The sequence below is a fragment of the Lacerta agilis genome, chromosome 2 (genome assembly GCF_009819535.1).
Source record: "Lacerta agilis isolate rLacAgi1 chromosome 2, rLacAgi1.pri, whole genome shotgun sequence".
Taxonomy (NCBI): Eukaryota; Metazoa; Chordata; class Lepidosauria; order Squamata; family Lacertidae; genus Lacerta; species Lacerta agilis.
Genome location: NC_046313.1, coordinates 88890622 through 88910264, shown reverse-complemented (window position 1 = coordinate 88910264; position 19643 = coordinate 88890622). Strand labels below are relative to the sequence as shown.

Genomic DNA, 19643 nt, shown 5'->3' with positions numbered 1-19643 from the left:
GTGATAATTTAAATATTAGTAGGATAGTAGAGAACTAACTAGAATAGTAATCAGATTAAAATTCAGGTGTTAAGCAGGTACTTGTGTTTAAACACTAGGCAAAGTCTATGATAGTGAACAGCTGGAAAAGGAAGTTATTTGGGTTTTATTCAGCATAGCACTACAGTATGTCAGGTTCTTGTCTGTGCAAGGATTACCACTAGCACAATGGGACTTTTGCCCCCTTTCCTTCCCCCCATTCCCCCTTAATTCTGTTCTAGGAGTTCACCCCAACCTCCAGAGCAGATTTGGGGAGGATGCAAGGCATGGAGGGCCACCAACGATGACTCTCTTGAATACCTTAATGATTGAGCAGAGTATAAGTTATCAAGCTGTCTTTAATGTATCCTGGGTCCAAGAGGTCAATTAATACAAGAACCTTCAACTTGGCCCAGTAATGTATGGGTAGCCTTTGCAAGCTTTTAACCTCTGGTGTTATGTGCTGACAGTAATCTGACCCCACCACCAGCCTAACTGCAGCCTTTTGCACCATCTGGACCCAGAATAACCCCACATAAAGCACATTACAGTAATCAGGTCTTGAGGTTACCAGTGCATGAAACACTGTGACCAGGCTATCCCCATTCAAGAATAGCCATAATGGTGGGGGCCACCAAAGGCATTCCTAGTCACAGAGGCTACCTGAGCCTGAAGTGACAAGAGATGGATCTAGGAGCACCTCCAAACTATGAACCTGTTCTTTCAGGGAGAGTGCAATCCTGCCAAGAACAGAGAAATGCCCTATATCAAGTCAGTCTGGCAACTGATGATCGGCCCAAGGTCACCTAGTGATCTTGTGGCTAAGCAGGTTTCATTATCCTTGCTGCATACCACACTGGTATTCCTCAAGTTCAGGAGTTGGTGGGCAAATCCAGACAATGCTGCCTACTTGTTAATCACATGACAACAGGTCATTCAACTTCAAAGGAAGACTCATGAGCTCACTCAAGTATGCTTCTGATTCTTCCTTTCTTCCTTTGTACACATTTCTTGAACCAAGCTGTAATTTGATGCATTTTGAATATTGCACCAATTTTTATTTTTTAAAAAATGCTGGTTTTGTAACAGCAGCTTGAAAGGAAGAATACGGAGTGAATGCAAAGTGTGCTCCTGATTCTTCCTTTTCTGTTTTGCCCCATAGGTTTACCTGTCCTGTGTCTGATATCATTTATTGTTAGTTGATTGGCAGATAGGTGTGGTTTGGGTCAATCCGTATCACAGACAACATGGGGAGCTCTAATTAGACCCATAGAACAGAAGTTTCCCCGTTAGGGATTGAACCAGAGACATTGTAAATGGAAGGGTACACTTTAGCAGTGAGTGGAGGAAATTCACAGATAGATGACAAGGATGCTATATTGTGTGGGTGAATAAGCTAATCAAGTGGCACACTTGCGAAGATACACAAATGCTCTTTCAGGAATGAGACAGCTACTTCCAACAAGCACCATTTCTGCCACACACACACACACACACACACACACACACTATTAGGCTAAAATTCCCAGATTTTTCCATGAAATTTTACTGCACATCTGGCACTGTCTATCTGAAAAGCCATAAATTGCTTTGCTGCTGTGCTTGCATCCTCAGCGCTGGCAGACACCTTGTTGTTATAACTTCTAATAGTATTTCAGTTGCTCGCCAGACTAGCCAAAAGACATTTCATGCTGTATTTTAAGTGTCTGTTTACTCGGTTGTTACAAATTGCCTATGGGACAGGAACTGCCTGTCACTTCCAGAGCAATTAGCATGTGAAGCCTTATCAGAAGAAATCCGTCAAGTTTGAACAGACACAAATAGCACATGGGAATCTCTAAGGAAATCAAAATGAGTATTTTGCAGCATATATTTACATGCTGCTGTTACTGCATTCAGTCATAACTTGTATGTTTCTGTATTCCTATAGATGGATAGAATAATATAAATAGCCATCATTTTGGTACCCTTGTTCCATACAGATTATACAGTACTGAGGAAAATATTATGGGCTAATGCTTTTAAAAATGCTAGATTTTTTTAAAATAATGATTTAGAAATGAATAGGATGGGATACTTGGTTGGTTCGGTTTATTGTTTCTTTAAAAATAGTGCAGTGTTGTGGTAGCAGAGGCAAAAGAAAACTATTTATAAAATTTCAGTTAGGCCAACACTATTCACTTTGAGTCACGTTCTTTTAATAATTCCAGATTGCCACATCAGATTTAGAATGATTTGCTCTAATTGACAGCATTGATGGCCACCCTAGTTCTTTTTAAAATAACACCCTTAAACTAAGCTTTTCCATGAGGAAGCTCTTGCAACGTTAATCCATATGGTGTGTGCACTTATCACCTCCTGCATCAGTCACCATGCGCTGAGTCACCATTACAGCAGATCTTGTTTTATCATCTTGATAAAAACTCTAAAACAGAAATGTAGATGAGAGGTGATAAAGCACAATGATTGGCAGTGACTCACTGTGCTGCACATGGGGGATGCTCTCAGTGTGAACATGTAAATCCACTCCCTCAAGTATCTTGCGCTCTGTTTACTGTGGTGCCAATGCCATGCCTCAACTTTGCATTTCAGAAGCAGGATGTGACAACCTCCAAATGCCCTGCCTTGTATGGGTTGTATTTCAGTGCAGTGTCCCAACACTGAAGGAGTACATGTGTGAAGAATAAAAAATGCCTGTGTAGAACCAGGTGCATAGGCCCTACATAGCAATCATTCTCCATCCCAGTAGCAGGCCAGTTTCATTGATAAGAGGCATGTATTTGACCCTACTGATGTGGTCACAGATTTCAAAGGAGCTCCTCTGCCGCGTGGCATTGTGCCATAGTAGAATAGCTCCCCTTTACGGCAAGGGAAGCTTGTGAAGGGTGCTTGTGAATTGTCTTGTTTTAGCGCTGCCGAAAAGGTTTGTGCTCCCAGATTCTTCCTTGTTTTCTGATGAGAAGTGTAGGGTCTGTGGAGAATAAATGAAGGCTTTAAAAAAACAAAAAAAAACCTCCCTGTGCATAGAAAAGTAGGAATGGCTGCTTACTGCTGCCTGCATTACATAGAAACTAGTTAATTGTTTGGCAAGTGTAAATTAAAACAAAAAATAAATGCTAATTACTTTCTGGAAAATTTAAGCCTGCTGAGAAGTGTTACCTTGTTTACTCTGAGTATCCTCTTGACATCAGCGTGGGGTTACTCATAATTAGATTCACATGTGTAAATACAATGATTAGATAGTCCCACATAAACATAATTATCATATCTTTTTTTAAAAAGAAAAAGTCTATGAAGAGGGTCTCTAGCCCTGTGGGGGTTTTATTACTATAAAAGCCCAACAATCTACATGCCTTTATCTTATGTCGGCAAACAATGGAACATTAGAGCATAATAGGCTCACACAAGTCACAGAGAGATGAATGGTGGTCGATCCTGCAGGAAATTATTGTGTTGGATTGAGCCCAGTATATTCGCAAATTGCATCACAACAGTTGAGGTCAATTACAATGACGACTCATTAGAGAGTATTAAAATAAGAGCACACTTTTTCACTATAATTAGTGTTCCTCCTATAAAGAGGCAACATCTTGTTGTTCTCTAATTTCCTGAGTCTATCCAGGGTGTTTGGGGTATTCACTTTATATTCATGAGATTGTAGTAAATTAACCTAAACACTATTCTTGTGTTCCTTCTTGGATATTTTCCAAATATATTCTATAAATTTGAGAGTGTTATATAATTAGTCATAACACAGTTGATTACAACTTCATTTACTATACAGGCTTGTTTTTCTCTTGCCCTCAAGGGTATATCAAACCAAATCTGTATATGAAGCCTATTTGGCGTGGGGGGGGGAGGCCTTGAATAATGTTTATTTTGTTAATCCAAGAAGATGAGCTCACTGGAAGAATCAGATGGAGATTTTAACCACAGGGAACCGGGCACATTATCTCCAAATCATGCAAATTTCCAAGCAGTCAATAGATGCTGGCTAAACAGATGTCTGTATATGCAAACAGTTTCCATTTGTGTATTTAGGGAAATGGTGGATGTTTTAGATGTTGGCTTTCAAAAGTGGGTGTGGTCTGTTGGGTTGGTCTCTGTCGGGGGTCAGCAACCTGCGGCTCCGGAGCCGCATGCGGCTCTTTTACACGGCTGCCGCGGCTCTGGCACTCCGGGGCAGATACGCCCGCCCACTTCTCCAGCTGGCCAGCGGAAGCGACCGCCCTCCAGCTGGCCGGCGGCCCGCCCTCCGGAGGCTGAGGGCGCTGCTCAGGGGCGTATCCAGGATCACCTGGCCTTGAACAGCGGGGCAGCGGGGCTTGGAGGCGGTGGGGACGCAGTAGAGGTGGCGCAGCTCAGCTGAGGGCTCTGGCGGGGAGCGCGCCTGAGGCGCGCGTGCTTCTTCGGGAAGAGATGGAGCTGGGCGAGCAGGAGGGGGAACTTTGAAGACCCCGCCTCCGCCTCCGAAGCAGGCATCCATGGGAGAGGCCGCCCCCCCAAGCCTGCCTGGCGGGACCAACCCTGCCCAGCTCCGGGAGTCTTCCTAGCGTGGGAGGCGGCCTCAGGGCGGACAGGGGAGCTCTGGGGTCGGCAGCTATGTGGGACCCCACGGCATCCAGAGGCACCTGGGAGGTGGGACAGGATGGGGGCAGGAAGGGGGCCTTCAGACGCGTGCCTGCACGGGCACTGGAGGCCAGGACTCCTCGGCTGGGTCGTGGGACCGCGGGGGCGGGCTGGCTGCGGTTCCTCTCAGAAGGCTGCTGGCTGCTGCGTTGAGGCGACGACGAGGTAGGCAGCTGTGGGCTGGGCCAGGGGCGGCGGGTGGCAGGCGAGGGCGAGGGGGGAAGCCCTCTTTTTAAAAATGGTCGAGGAAGCGTTGCCTGTTTCCCTGCCGCTGCCTCCTTCACTCCTGGTTCCGCTCGCATCAGACCGCGCTCTCGCGGGCGCGTGTCTCTCTCCGCCCCGGAGCAAGGCCGGGACGTTTTGCAGTTTTTCCTCTGTCCTGAGTGTGTGTTAGGGGAGCCTTGACAAAGTACCTGTTGGCGTGGAAGAGAGGAGTCCTAACTTGGATCTGTGTTCATGTGCAAAATCTATCGCCATTGTCATTAAGGGGGCAGGGAACTCCCCTAAAAAGGTTTGAACACTACGAACTACTACAGCCACCTGTATGCAAGTCAGCACAAACATCACAGGCTTCTCTGGTGCAATTCTGTGCTTTATTTAGCAAGAGAGGAGGTTGGAAGAGGTGAGCATAGCCTCTGGTCTGGAATATTAAGGGTAAAAGACACTAACATTATTGTAAAAGCCAGCAGTCTTCAATTAGACATGGGACAAACATTTAACACAAGTGTGCAGTTGAGGACTCATTTTTTTAAAAAAAATAAATAAATAAATAAATAATCAAATATTTGTATGCTGTTGCAACCCACCTTGGACCAGGCTGTGGCCTGGTAGTGGTCCCCAGGGTGGATAAAAATGAATTTTTTTAAAAAATAAATGGATTATTTTTTTATTTAAATCGGATTTTTTTTTATTTAAATCGGATTTTTAAAAATAAAATGCAGTGTTATATTTGTTTTAAATGTCGCAATGGTTTTGCGGCTCCCAGGTTTTTTCCCCCTTCGGAAACGGGTCCAAGTGGCTCTTTTGGTCTTAAAGGTTGCAGACCCCTGGCTCTGTAATTAATCCTGCACCTGTTCCGTATTCTGGAACAGCACACTTTGCAGGTTGCAATGCAGAGATCCTGCTTGCTCTATTAACAGTGCTTAAGTAGGGGGAAAGATACATTAGGACATCCTTTCACTGCCTGTTAGGCTCACATTTCTCTGGGAATTCTTGTAGCAAGACTCTGGAGCACCAGGGAACAAGGTAGACGAAGGACTGATGATCAAACTGGAGACAGAGACTCAACTAGTCATGAACAAACTGCAGCCATTTCCCCTTCTCTGTGTGAGTGGGGGGAGGAGAGGGGCAGCTGTGCCCCATCCATTTCAGGAGAAGGTGCAGGTGTGGCAGGAGCTCAGCCATATCACAAATAGTGGGTCTGGCTGACTGTTGGGGTGAGAGGAGCAAAGAACTGCAAGCTTTTGATTCACTAAGAGGTATCATCACAGTCACTAGGAAGCCAATCCTTTTGTCTGTATACAAATGATTTAAGAACTTTCACCTATGTTTGGTTGCCCGTATTTTCTGAATGCTGTATGGAAAAGTACATGAATCTGACCTTTGAAGAATTTGTAAGTAATCCATTTTTAACTTTCCAAACGTTTTATTTTCTTCTACACTAAGGGAAGTAGGAAACTTTGGAAGGAACTTAAAAGGGCATATTTTAAAGGTCTAGCAGCCTATATTCCCAAGATTTACTTTGCTGCATGTTTATAATTTCAAATCTCTGCTGGGGTTCTCTCATCAAAGAGTACTTGAACCAAACCTTCATCTTGGGATCCAAGAAATTATCATTTTATATATGATACGTTTTCTTGCCCAGCCAACACTCTGGGAAGTGCATGCAGAGAGAGCTCTTGGATATGGGCCCTGCATGTGGGCTTCCTATAGGCAGGCTTCTGGTTGGTCATTGTGAGATAATGGACTATGTTGGACTTTGTCTAATCTATGGCTCCTGTGTTCTTAAATGTCTTAAACCTTTAATTTTTTCAAGCACCTAAGCAAAGTTTTGATCATTTTTTGACTAGCTCAGAGTTGATTCACATGGCCATAGGCCTCATGGTAACTGCTTCAATTGGCTGTGCGTTTCTATGATTCCATTATATAATCAAGATTATAGTTTTGCAGTATTTGTATAAAAATTAATATTAATAGTCTTTCCCCCCCTTTCCCTTTCAGAACTGATCTATGCCTGGATCTTCAATGAATACCCATCTTTTGTGCATCAGGATAATCGTCGTTTTGTTTCTCAGGAGACTGGAAATTTGTACATAGCTAAAGTGGAGAAATCTGATGTGGGGAATTACACTTGTGTAGTGACAAACACTATAACTAACAACAGAGTGCTGGGACCTCCTACACCTTTAATCTTGAGAAATGATGGTAAGATTTCCTGTTAAGTGCTGACTAGGTTTGGTGTGTTTCTACCAAAGAACAGGTACCAAGGAGTCTTAGAAAGAAAGGACAATGGGTTATTGTTATTGTTGTTCATTATTAAATTTGTTAGTCATTTTATCTTGCCCAACGCAACCCAAAGCAACTTGCTATTCTATATCACACCCAAGAAATGGAATCCACTTGTAATATTCAGAAGCAAAGGGATAATCACTTAAGACGAATGGGAGAGCAGGGAAGTGACCTCCTCTGTAGTAGCCATGTGGTGTCCTTGGACAATGGGTGTTGGCGGCGGCAGCTGTAGCACTCCCTCTGGTATTGGCAAAGGAAAATGAACTAGAATAACAGTATAATATATACATTAATAATAATTAATAATAATAATTAAACAAGGGCCTCTGGCCATGATAAGACATCACAAGGAAGTGGCAAAGAATCACTGTCTTCCCTTGCATTTCTGTAAAGCAAAGCATTTATTTCAAAGGAAGCAAGTCTCGGACTCATACCTGATGAAACCCTGGAAATAACGCTTTAATATAATGATTGCTTACGGTGGTGACTTTGAAGTCAGTTACCCATGAGCGCTTCTCTTAGGAATTCATGCTTTGCACCTACTCTGGCATGTTTACAATTACCTTACTGAAGTCATTCATGTAAAATGTACTTGAAATGTACTTGAAGTGCATTCTAGTGTTTATTATAGATGTGCTGGGAAACACTGTTGAGTTCAACAGGGAAGATCAGCAGCGTTCATTTAAGCACAAGATTATCAGGTTTCCCTGAGGCTGAAGTGTTAGTATCATTGAAGACAGCTTAAATTTGCATTAGGCTTGTCACAGAACAGCCTGAGACCTCAATTTATAATTTTCATATTCCAGCTCTCCCCATTGCTGGTAGCTCACATGCTTAAATGCAATTTACACTTGACTATTCATACACTCCAGTGTATTGAGAGGCCAACTGGCAAGGCCCCGGTCTTTCAGTAGCGAATTGCAGTTTGCATTTGTTGCAATGAAATGCAAACTGCAAGGCATGCATGTTCTAACAGGCTGACAGGAACATCTGGATCCTCTTTTTTTAAAAAAATTGAGTTTGACATGTCCAGTACATCTCAATATATATGACGGATTATTTTCATTAGAGCATTTCATCATTAAATTAGCACACTAAGAGGGAAATTCATCAACGTTTAATGTCCCAATTACATGAATAAGTGTTACAAAGAGAAATTTCATAATGTTCCTCTCTCATTTAATGTAAAATATACTGAACTGTGTAATTCATCACTTTGGTGCTAGTCATGCAGTTTAGAACTATTTCCGTTATAATAGGTCTAGGAACAAAGGCACATAAGGTATTTATTGATGAAAATACACCATTCTATGGCAGAAGAAATCTTTCCCCATCCCTATCTTCTCCAGACAACACAAGTATTTGGAAACTTTTAAAGTATCAAAAGAGGTAGTTATTTTGCTTTGGTCCAGAAGTAGGTAGATGTCACTTTATTACCCAGAGAATAAGGACTAGACTGCATATTACTTTAAATACCCAATCTGTATTTCCGTATGTTTCCCACCTTTAAAAAAGCAGTTTTATGTGTGTGTGTGTTCATGATTAGAGGCATGGTGCAATGATAGGTTCTTTAAACCTTTTTCTCCCACACCATGGTCCTAATGAAAAATTGCACTACAAAGCTGTGATGTGGCAATGCAGGGAAACTGCCATTGGTGGCAATGGCAGCTTTTGTCCCATGTCATATAACAGCTTGGAACTTATAATTTAGCCATACAATGTTGGCATAAGAGTTTGTAGAGATTTTGGATAGATAGGGTGGTATTTTGGTATTCAATTAAGTTTTACTTGGATTACACCTATTAAAATTAATGACCCTGACTAGTCAAACTTATTTTCAGTAGGTCTTCTCTGAACAAAACCTTGTTGAATACCACCCCTAGTCATTTTCCCCAAGGATATTGGAAAAGTAGCTACTTCGCATCTAGAAGAAACAGTGGAAAGCTGTGTAAAATGCCAATAGCTCTGTTAAATGTTCCCACCTGTTCCCACCTCAGCCTTTGTGCAAGACATGACATCTACAAACAGTTGTGCACTCAAGGCTCCTAAAATATAAATCTTCAGATGTTACTTTAGTGCCTCCTGAAAGCAATAGTTCATTCTCTTGTTTCCTTAAATTGGGCTGTTTCTTTCTATTGTATGGTACAATCAGAAAATGTTCCTTAACCCATTGGTCAAGCATTTTCAATACCAGGTAGCATTTTCTCCGCAGGGAATATAAATGGGGGCAGCCAAGCAATGGTAAAAGTAGACTTTGTTCCCTGGATCAATATAAGGCCAGTTTGTGACTCCTCTATAGAGATGGTATATTTATTTCATTGTGACGAGAAGTATATAAAAGGCAGTCTGTGTGGTACAAACTTTTTTTTTAAAAAAAATACTCTATGCACTTGTCTTTCCTAGCAAGAATTGTCTTCATGTTTGGACTTCACTTTTATACTTATACTTTCAGAAACTCCTCAATTAGTCCATAAACACCTCCCTATAGTAATCAAGAGAAACATTGTGCAAATAAAGAGGTGGTTTTTTTGTTTGTTTTTAAAGCAGGGGTCATAGATTTTAAGGAGCACTTTCTGATTGTTCTAACAGTGGTTTAGACTTCAGTTTACCGTACTTGCTTGCATCCTGATCATTACCAAGGCCATACACCAGCCTAGCACATCCACTGCTGCACCTGCATTGGTGCTGACCTTTAAAGCCCTAAATGGCTTTGGCCCTGTCCAGACACTGAGATCCAGTTCTGAGGGCCTTCTGTGGTTCTCTCATTGCGAAAAGTGAGGTTACAGGGAACCAGGCAGAGGGCCTTCTCAGTAGTCACACACACCCTGTGGAAAGCTCTCCCATCAGATGTCAAGGAAATAAACAACTATCTGACTTTCAAAAGACATGTGAAGGCAGCCCTGTTTAGGGAAGTTTTTAATGTTTGATGCTTTGCTGTGTTTTTATAACTTGTTGGAAGCCTCCCAGAGTGCCTGCAGCAACCCAATCAGATGGGTGGCATGTTGTTGTTGTTGTTGTTGTTGTTGTTGTTGTTGTTGTTGTTAAACAACACTCACCTCACTGGCACATCCCCTCCCTGATTGTTTTTTATGAGTTACAGGTAGGTAGCCGTGTTGATCTGCCATAGTCAAAACAAAATAAAATAAAAAATTCCTTCCAGTAGCACCTTAGAGACCAACTACGGTAAGTTTGTTCTTGGTATGAGCTTTCGTGTGCATGCACAATTCTTCAGATACCTTCAGATAACATGAAAGCTCATACCAAGCACATGAAAGCTCATACCAAGAACAAACTTAGTTGGTCTCTCAGGTGCTACTGGAAGGAATTTTTTATTTTATTTTTTTGTTTTCTTTGAGTCATATAAAGCTGCTGGGGGTGGCCATTAGGATATTTTCTGTTACACTAAAATTGAGAGAGATTGGCAGTTTTCTTTTCAGCCTCTTTCCTAATGATATCCCAACATGGAATTTAACTTTTTTACAGATTACTAGGTCAACATCTTCATTGAAATACTCACAACTCCAAGGTCTCATTCCTGGTCACATGCTTCAGACCCCTGAACGTATATGTGCAATTATTTTTTTGCCCCAGTGCACATGACTTTAGGCTTGCTTACACTGAATTTGCATTTCACTATTTACTGTCCATTTGCCCAGTTTGTAGAGATCATTGAGGTCTCACCATTCACATTCTCACAGCACTCTCATAACATGATAAATTCTGCTGCGTGGATAAGAGGGGAGAATAGGCAAGTAGGCAGACTGCTGTGTACAATCCGATCTCTTGCTCCTTTTTTTAATTTTTTGTAGATTTCCACAACCATGTGGCCTGTTAGTTAGCACTCTCTCTGCAGGCTCCTAGAGTCTAAATCTGTGTTGGGCTATCACATGTTTTGCTTGCAGCACTGGTTTGGCGCTTTTTCTTTTTCTTTTTGGTACTTTGAAAGGATGAATGCTGAAAAGCTTGGAGAAACATATGCTGCCTTTGGAAAGCATGTTGAAAGAAACAGGATACTGACAGTGACTGGTGTTCCTTGGCTGTTTAGGATGCAACCCATACAAGTATCCTTAGCATAGTTTGTTTAGATGACTGATTTTATGTGGCAGCTGCACTTTATATTGTACCGAAGGAGTGTCTTTGAAGCAAAGTGAATGGGAAAAAGGCAACCTGTTATTGTGTTGAAGCAGTATAGACAGTAAAAGTAGCATGCATATCAACATTAACCCACATTCCTTCTGAGAAAGCTGTGGTTATAATTAAAGCATTTCCTTATCTGGAGGTGTGAGGGGAAAGGGGTCTCTCTATATATTTATTTCTAAACCTGCACCACGTTACACTTTATATATCAGAGTTGTAGGAAATCTATTTAGCAATTATGACAGTTGTAAAACTTAGGGGCGGTCTCCCCTAGGGCAGCACAGCAGAGGCGGATTTAGAGGAGTACAACTGGTTTGGTCGCACTGGGTGCGGAGCCTCGGGGGCACCACAACTATGATGCATAATGGAAGGCTAGAGGTGGGTGGCCACTGAATTTTGGCATCGCATAGGGCACCACTGAAATTTAAGACCCCAACGTCCACCACTAAGCACAGGATACTTAATACAAATTACTCAAGGTTCCAGTGAAGGCCTAGATACATTGGCTGCCCCATGGTATGAAATCTATGGCTGCATAGATTTTGTGCACTCACTCCTAGTTGTTGTTGTTGTTTAGTGGTTTCCAACTCTTCGTGACCCCATGGACCAGAGCATGCCAGGCACTCCTGTCTTCCACTGCCTCCCGCAATTTGGTCAGACTCATGTTAGTAGCTTCGAGAACACTGTCCAACCATCTCATCCTCTGTTGTCCCCTTCTCCTTGTGCCCTCCATCTTTTCCAACATCAGGGTCTTTTCCAGGGAGTCTTCTCATGAGGTGGCCAAAGTATTGGAGCCTCAGCTTCAGGATCTGTCCTTCCAGTGAGCACTCAGGGCTTATTTCCTTCAGAATGGATAGGTTTGATCTTTTTCCAGTCTCCTCCAGCACCATAATTCAAAAGCATCAATTCTTCGGTGATCAGCCTTCTTTATGGTCCAGCTCTCACTTCCATACATCACTACTGGGAAAACCATAGCTTTAACTATACGGACCTTTGTCGGCAACATTCCTAGTTATGCACATGCAAATTGCATACATAAACATTCCCAACTATGTTTGGGAAGAAGGAAGCTCAGGAGAAGCTGGTGCTCTCCCCCACCCCACCTCCCGCTCATGTTCTGTGTATTGTTTTAGGAGGGGATCAAGGGTGCCCTATTTCCTTTCCATACCCAATGCAAGATTGCCTACAGATATAGTCTATAGATACAGATATAGCCTACTGATCATTGTGTGCAGCAGCAGGAGTCTACACACAACAGTTAATGAGAATCTCCAAATACTTACTTGGAAAATGTATCATTTGAGGTTATAAGAGGAGGCTACAAGGTACAGCAAATTCTTCTCTTCCCCATTCATTATGCCCCATGCGTTTTCTCCTTCAAATCCTTAAACCTGCTGGTTTCATGTCACTCTCTCACCTGTTACTAGATGGATGCTTCTGTTCTCTTTTCGTCCCCCTCCTTCCCTGGGGAATCGTGCCATTGTCTGTTCAGCTTGCTATTGTTATCAATAGTCAATTGTGGTGGTAGCAGCAGTAGGAATTGGTTGTCGCCATCACCATCATCATTGTTGGAGCAGTACTGGCAGTAGAACAAGAAGAAAACTACAAGCCACGTAACAGCGCCTTCGGGATTCGATGTGGAGTGCTCTCTTTTCTATGCACACAGCAAGGAAGGGACAGTAAGAACAGCTATAAGTACCTGAGTGTGGGACCATGATTTAGCATATAAAAGCAAAGCAAGGCATTGTGAAATCAGATATACCCAAATAAGCACGCTGCATCAGAGTTGCGACTTCTGTAGCCCCCTCTGCAGCCCATTTTCTTACTAACTCCCATCTGTGAAACTGTCGGCCCTCTCTGTGTGTTTCTGTCTCTTTTAGTTGTCCCCGTTCTTCAGCTGCAGCACTATTGCCTCCTGCAAACCTGACTTGGTATTTCATTTCAACAGCAGGAGAGCAATCTGCAGATATTACCTCTACTCCTGTCATTAGCTTCCATTGATGAAACATCAACATGCCACCTGGACTATGAGCCAGTCATCCAGCAAAGAGAGGGCAATTAGGCAAAACCCATAGCAGCACATTGTCTAAATAGCGGACCTTATCCCAAGGCACAGGGTAGCCAGAGGCTATCCAGCTGACCACTGAACTACATTCCCAAAGGTGGTCATTCTGAATCTAATTCACATGCAGCTATTACTTTCTTATGGCTACAGGCTTCCCTAACGTCTACTGCGCTTAAATATTTAGTCTTATTGAAGCTGGGCATTATTGAATGCTCAGAAAGAAGGATCAGATTAGGATACCATATACATGTTTTTGACTGTATTTAAAGGGTTATGGAAGCTACTCGGTTTGTAAGAAAAGTGTTGATTTAGTATAAATAGAATTACTTTTTATGTGCATTATTTAATATGATTTTTTTTAAAAAATAAAATAAAACAACTGCTATGATGTAATGGTCAAATTACTAACATAGTAAAATTTAAGCAAACTACACAACCGCTGTAGCGCCTTAGAGGATATTGCACCTTAAAAGTTAATAGGAGCTTTGATTAGCTGGCAGTGCTTTATCAACAGTTGTTTGCTCTGCATTACTTTCTCCAAAAGGCATTGATTGTACTTTATTAGCACTTTCCTTTCACAAGAAGAATGCAGAAAAATGAAAAAGCAAAGAGGCATGATGAGATGTAATCTTAGGCAGATGGCTGAGAACTGCAAAACAAATTTTCCTCTGGAAGTAAATAGGGGAAGGGAGCCTCACGGTGTGTGGCTGTTTGGAGACAAGGGTCCTCTTTGAAATGAACAGATTAATTGGGCACGTAATGATGTATAAAACTGCCCTGGGTTAACTCAGGCATACTTGGGGATATGTAATGCAGAATTCAAGCCAATTTTAGCATCCATTATATGTTCGCAGGAGTGATGGGTGAATATGAGCCGAAAATAGAAGTGCAGTTCCCAGAAATGGTTCCATCTGCAAAAGGAACAACTGTGAGACTGGAATGCTTTGCTTTGGGAAAGTAAGTTTTCGCCTTTCACTCATTTGCTTTGGGAAAGTAAGTTTTCGCCTTTCACTCATTCCGCTGCACTAAAACAGTTTGCAGGTTGCTAGGGCAAAATCAAGTAAATTGTGGATTTTCTGCTTTGCACCACCTCCATTAACTCTAATGTTGTCTCTCTTGGCTTACAGTCCTCATTCAAGCCCCTCTCAGATTGACCAGTCGTGCTCTGTGGACTTTTCGTCTTGTTTTGCTATGCAAATGCACATGTACATTGTTACTTCGAATTACAATCACTTGGTTTATACAGGACAGCTACTGATGAAGTTTGGTGCATGATTCTGATGCACCCCAGAACAACCCCATTCCCACACCAGCGGGGGGGGGGGGGACGGGACCTTAATGTATCAGTTGATAATACCTACTTTGGCTTCAGCTGCTTAGAAAACAAAAAAATTGATGTCGTAGTGAGTTATTCAGTGGAAAGTCAACATGTTTTAGCAGTGAAAAAGGAAAATTCAATGTTGGAAATAGTGGGGAAGGTATTTAATATAAAGGAAGTATCACAATGCCATTATACCAACCTGTAGTATAGATTTGGACCACAGGGGACAATTCTGGTAAATTGATCTGAAAAAAGTGACTTCCAAGTATCCACAGGTGTGAGTAAACTGTGTAGGCCATTACCTTTATACCTTGCTTGTGAAAATCTAGATACATCAAACTGGCTGCTGAACAAGATGCAGTGGACAGATATTTGTGTTGATCCAGCAAGGCTGTTCATATAAATGCATGCAGTAATCACTCACCTTATTTTTTTTGGGGGGGGGGGTTCCAATGGTAACACGTATACCCAAAAATTGTGCATGGTCAAACCCTTGGAGCTGCCCCATGGCCAGCAGGCTGTGGGGAGAGAGAGCATCCCCAGCACTCTCAAGAGGCTGTGTGCTGAGTGGGCCTTGCCCTGTAAGTAAGGTGAAGAGTTAAAAGCTCTTTGCATGCTTGGTCCACTTGGGTTATCCAGTGCAAAAAGGGCTTTTAAGCTCACCACCTGGCTTGGGACAGAGGGGGTGGAGGCCTGCTTGCTGTGCCAACTCTGGAAAGTTAGGGATGCTCCTGTGAGATCTTGCAGAGACTTGAATTGTCCCATGAGATCTTGCGAGGGCATTCCTTGGGCTTCCAGAGCTTCTGTGCCAAGTGAGCCTTTTCTGAGGTTTCCGTAATTAGGTTGTGCAGCTATGAAAACACTGGGCCCCTCTTATATCACAGATATTCTAGCTAATTATTGCTAGAAATGTTTTTTTTTGGGGGGGTGGGGTGGAGCTAGTAGTTTTGTATTTTGCAATGATGTGTTATATATAAATGAACTTGTCTGTCCATAGCAGTACAATTAAAAGAATGCAGCCTTTACCACCAGGATTTTCCCCTTCTGTTGTTGATAAACAGCCCAGTTCCTACGATCACCTGGAGAAGAGCTGATGGAAAACAGATCCCCAAAAAAGCTCGGAGGCACAAATCAAGCAGCATCCTTGAAATCCCAAACTTTCAGCAGGAAGATGCTGGCCTATATGAATGCGTGGCTGAAAATGTGAGAGGGAAGAACGTGGCCAGAGGCCAGCTGACGTTTTATGGTACCCTGATTATTTACTCACCTGTTTTTCATTATAGCTGAGGCCAAAATGTGGTAAATGCTTTGTTGCACTGTCAATGTTGATTTTTCTCTTCATATTTGTCTTGCAAATAGGACTGCTCAGCAAGTGTAATTTTATATAAAATAAAAACCTCTGAGACGGGCATATTGATTGAGGCTGGGAAGTGAGGGAGAAATGAAAATGTACGTTGTAAGAAGGAGATTGGTCTGGAAGATGTAAAACGCAGTTGTAAAGCAATTTATCTGTCTTTCTCATGCTGCATCTGGAAGAAAAACCGCATGCTCTTCTGAAAACGATGGCTGTTTTGGCCTCAGATTTAGAGTTTTCATTTCTGGCTAGCTTTTAATCTCAATGGCCCCTTTTTTTTCTCTGTATCACACTGAATTTGGGACTCATTCTTGTGTAAAAGTAATTATGGGATTTTTCTGTATATGTCCCTGCAGATTATATGAACAGGACTGAAAAAGTTTGCATTGCTACAGATCCTTTAAGGATTTGTTCTCTTCTTCCTCTCTTGCAAAGAGACTGAGGGTAATGAAGAAGTGTGCATGCACACGAAAGTTCATACCAAGAACAAACTTAGTTGGTCTCTAAGGTGCTACTGGAAGGAGTTATTTTATTTTTTATTTTGTTGTGCATAGCAGTGCACCCAGACGCTTTAGAGAAGGCAGTGGTGACTGAGTTTGTGCAGCTTGGTTGTCCTCCTCTTGCCAAGAGAGAAGTAGGGTCATGCTCTCCCAATTGCAGAATGGATTGCCTCTTCTAAAGTGGCTGTTGCAACTACTTTAAAGCTTGCAATTCACAGCACAATCCCCTTCACCTCTCCTGACAAGAGAAGGAGAGAGATCATGATTTTTCAACAAAGGTAATTGTTTTCAATGGATTCACTCTTTTCTCTCTCTCTGAAAACTGTTCCTCTCTACATCCCTCCACAAAATGTCATATTTTACTGCAACCCATCCCCCTTCCAACCAAAAATCACTGAAACCCTACTGCAAATCTTTACTCTAGACCTCCTTCTTCCCAGGTCCTGCCACCATAAAATGCCAATTAGCATGAGAGGGCACAGAAGAAAGCCAAATAACTATATTCTAGAGTTCTTTGGACCTAGCCAGTTCCAAGATTACTTAAAGTTGTTGGGATAGTAGGCAGGAATGTCTGTGGCCAGGACAAAACTGGGCCTCTAGGGGTTTCTTGAACATCAGGTAGGCATATGAGAAAGGCTAGGGCCAGGCTTTTCTTGGGTCGATTCACTTGGATGGAAAGAGGTTGCCTGGGATTTGTGAACACCTTTGCCCAGTATTGGCCTTGAGAAAACTGTTCAATTCCAGGTTACACCAGGTTCTGTGAAGAGGATAGGTGGAAAGAGTACTTTGGGTTTGATAACACCGAAGGAATGGTTGCCACACTGTTCTCATGGTAATGTCATCTTAAGAAATCAGCCCAGAAAATACTGTATAAGCACGTGTGCATGTGTTTCGTTATGCAAATAGCATAATTAGGTTTGTTCAAGGCTAGCCAATGAGGCACCCTTCATTTGTTTATGGACTACAGCTACCATCATTCCTGACCACTGAGTTCAACAATATCTGGAAGTAATCACATTGGCTCTCCCTGCTGTAGATCCATCTAGGCCCATAGGAGTGGGTGCAGCAATGCACTATTAAAGACTCGTAGCGGAAAAATTCCACATACAATTAGCGTGGGCTTTGCATGAAGTAGCTGTGAAAGAACTTTGGAGCTCTTGAAAGAAAGTAAAATTTGCTGTGCTTGGTTAAAGAAGTTCAGGGGTTCCACATTTATTAGATCTATATGACCTGCGTGATTCCCTTATGTGCCTCTTGGCCCGCCAAATAGTGGTCCAAGAACGGGTACCAACCTTTATAGCTACATACTGTGATGCTGAACTTATTACGCTGTAGCTCTAAGTGATACTGTTTTCCAGTTCCCCCGTTATGCAACTGGAATGTATTTTCCTGTTGTTTGGAGCACTTTTCTTAGGTCATATCTTTATCTCACAGTAGCAACAAAAGGTAGACAGAGCAGGTTCCTTAAGCATCTTATATCTTCTCACATCAGACTCCTTCCGGGATGTCTCCATGTCCTTGCTAATTAAAGTGCCCAATGCACTATAAAAGAACTGTGATTTAGCTGTAATTCCTGCATTGCAGGGGGTTGGACTAGATGACCCTTGGGGTCCATTCCAACTCTACAGTTCTTCAATTCTATGAGCTCTCTGTCTTGGACTTATATGCGAGAGGCTTTCAGCGCCATTCCTAACCATCCAGCATGGTGAAGCAGCTTTTTCAGGTGCATACAGTGAACAAAGGCAGAAACACTGCTAAGTGGTATACCATCAGACTTCAAAGGCCACAACTGCTCCAGGTGTACCCCTTCCTCAGCAACACTACAGAGACCTAGCTGTCTTGAACTAACTCTGTACAGAGCCCCATCTCTTCAGAGGTGCCTTAAAATCAGTTTGTCCTTGCTGGGCTTCTCTTGATTGGTATCAGCCATGCTGCTTGCTATTTTCATCTTTCTACTTTTAATCATTTCTGCAAATCCTAGCTTCATACTGCTCCTTTGCGCTGTCTCCCTTGTTGTTTTGGCAGTGTTTGGTTTGTTTATTAGTAGCAGTTACTAAACCTGCTGTGATTTGTGACCTTTTCCTTTTTAATACTTTTTCTTTATTCACATTAACAGAAACTTCGCTATCTTTCCCTTGATACCACTAATCCTGTTTCTTTCTCAAATGGATGTCTTAACTTTTCCCACTCCTTGTGGCAGATCAGTATCTATTTTTTGGGGGAAGGGGGAGCGTATTAAGCTGTGTTTTCCTCCATCTTGTGTGTTTTCCACTTTTGACAGTCCCACGAACCATCTTTGTTCTCCATTTAACTTGCATAGTACTGTTATTTATCACCTTGCTGGTTCCTGTTATGCTTTCTCCCACTTTCTGAATCATGGCTTACCTCTATACTCCTCTGTTCCATTGAGTAAACATTGTTTACTGAGAAGTTGTTCAGACCATGTTCACGAGGGTTAACCTCCCTCCACCCAGATAAGTGTGCATGTAGGAATTCCACTTTTGGATTCATCAACAATGTCTTCTCTTTTGATCTAAGGATCCCTCCAGACAACCTACTTACTGAGCATTCATCAGATCAGCCTTTCCCAACCTTTCATTTTTAGATGTTGTTAAACTACATTTCCCACCTGTGGGGATAACCAACTTCTGGGATAACCAGTAATCCTGGAGAGCCTGCTCCCACTGGTTATGATGGGTCCGCTGGTTATGAGATTTTACTGAAGGTCGTGAGATGTTTTCTGGAGTTCTGAAGGTTGTTACGAAAGTTTCTGAAGGTTCCAAAGAGGAAAGGATAGGCAGCGAAAAGAATAAGAAAAGGTGCGGCCAAAAGTAGGAAAGCGGCCAAATAAAAATAAGAAATAAAGAGACTGCAGTCAATGGTTGGGGTGCGCTCTCCCAACTACTCTCTGTGCGCGTCCTTTCCTTAGTTTCTCTTTCGTTTCTCTCTGTGCTTGTCTCGCATTACTTGTTCTCTCTCTTGTGTTTCCAAGCGCACTCGTCATCGCTAACAGAGAGCAGGGGCCATTTATTGATAAACTGAACAGTGTCATAGCATTTGCATAAACCAATCATAACATTGCATTAATCTGTGTTTCCGGGCGGGAAACAG

The 19643-nt window shown here is 42.4% G+C and overlaps 1 protein-coding gene across 6 annotated transcripts in view; it reads left to right on the top strand.

Annotated features, from left to right (window-relative positions):
• Positions 1–19643, top strand: part of CNTN4 (contactin 4) — a 514690-nt gene that overhangs the window by 393392 nt on the left and 101655 nt on the right. For all 6 annotated transcript variants that reach the window (XM_033141190.1, XM_033141194.1, XM_033141189.1 and 3 more), the window contains 3 exons: positions 6868–7071; positions 14212–14314; positions 15740–15924. In XM_033141190.1, the coding sequence (XP_032997081.1) occupies positions 6868–7071; positions 14212–14314; positions 15740–15924 (492 nt within the window). The remainder of the gene's footprint in view (positions 1–6867; positions 7072–14211; positions 14315–15739; positions 15925–19643) is intronic.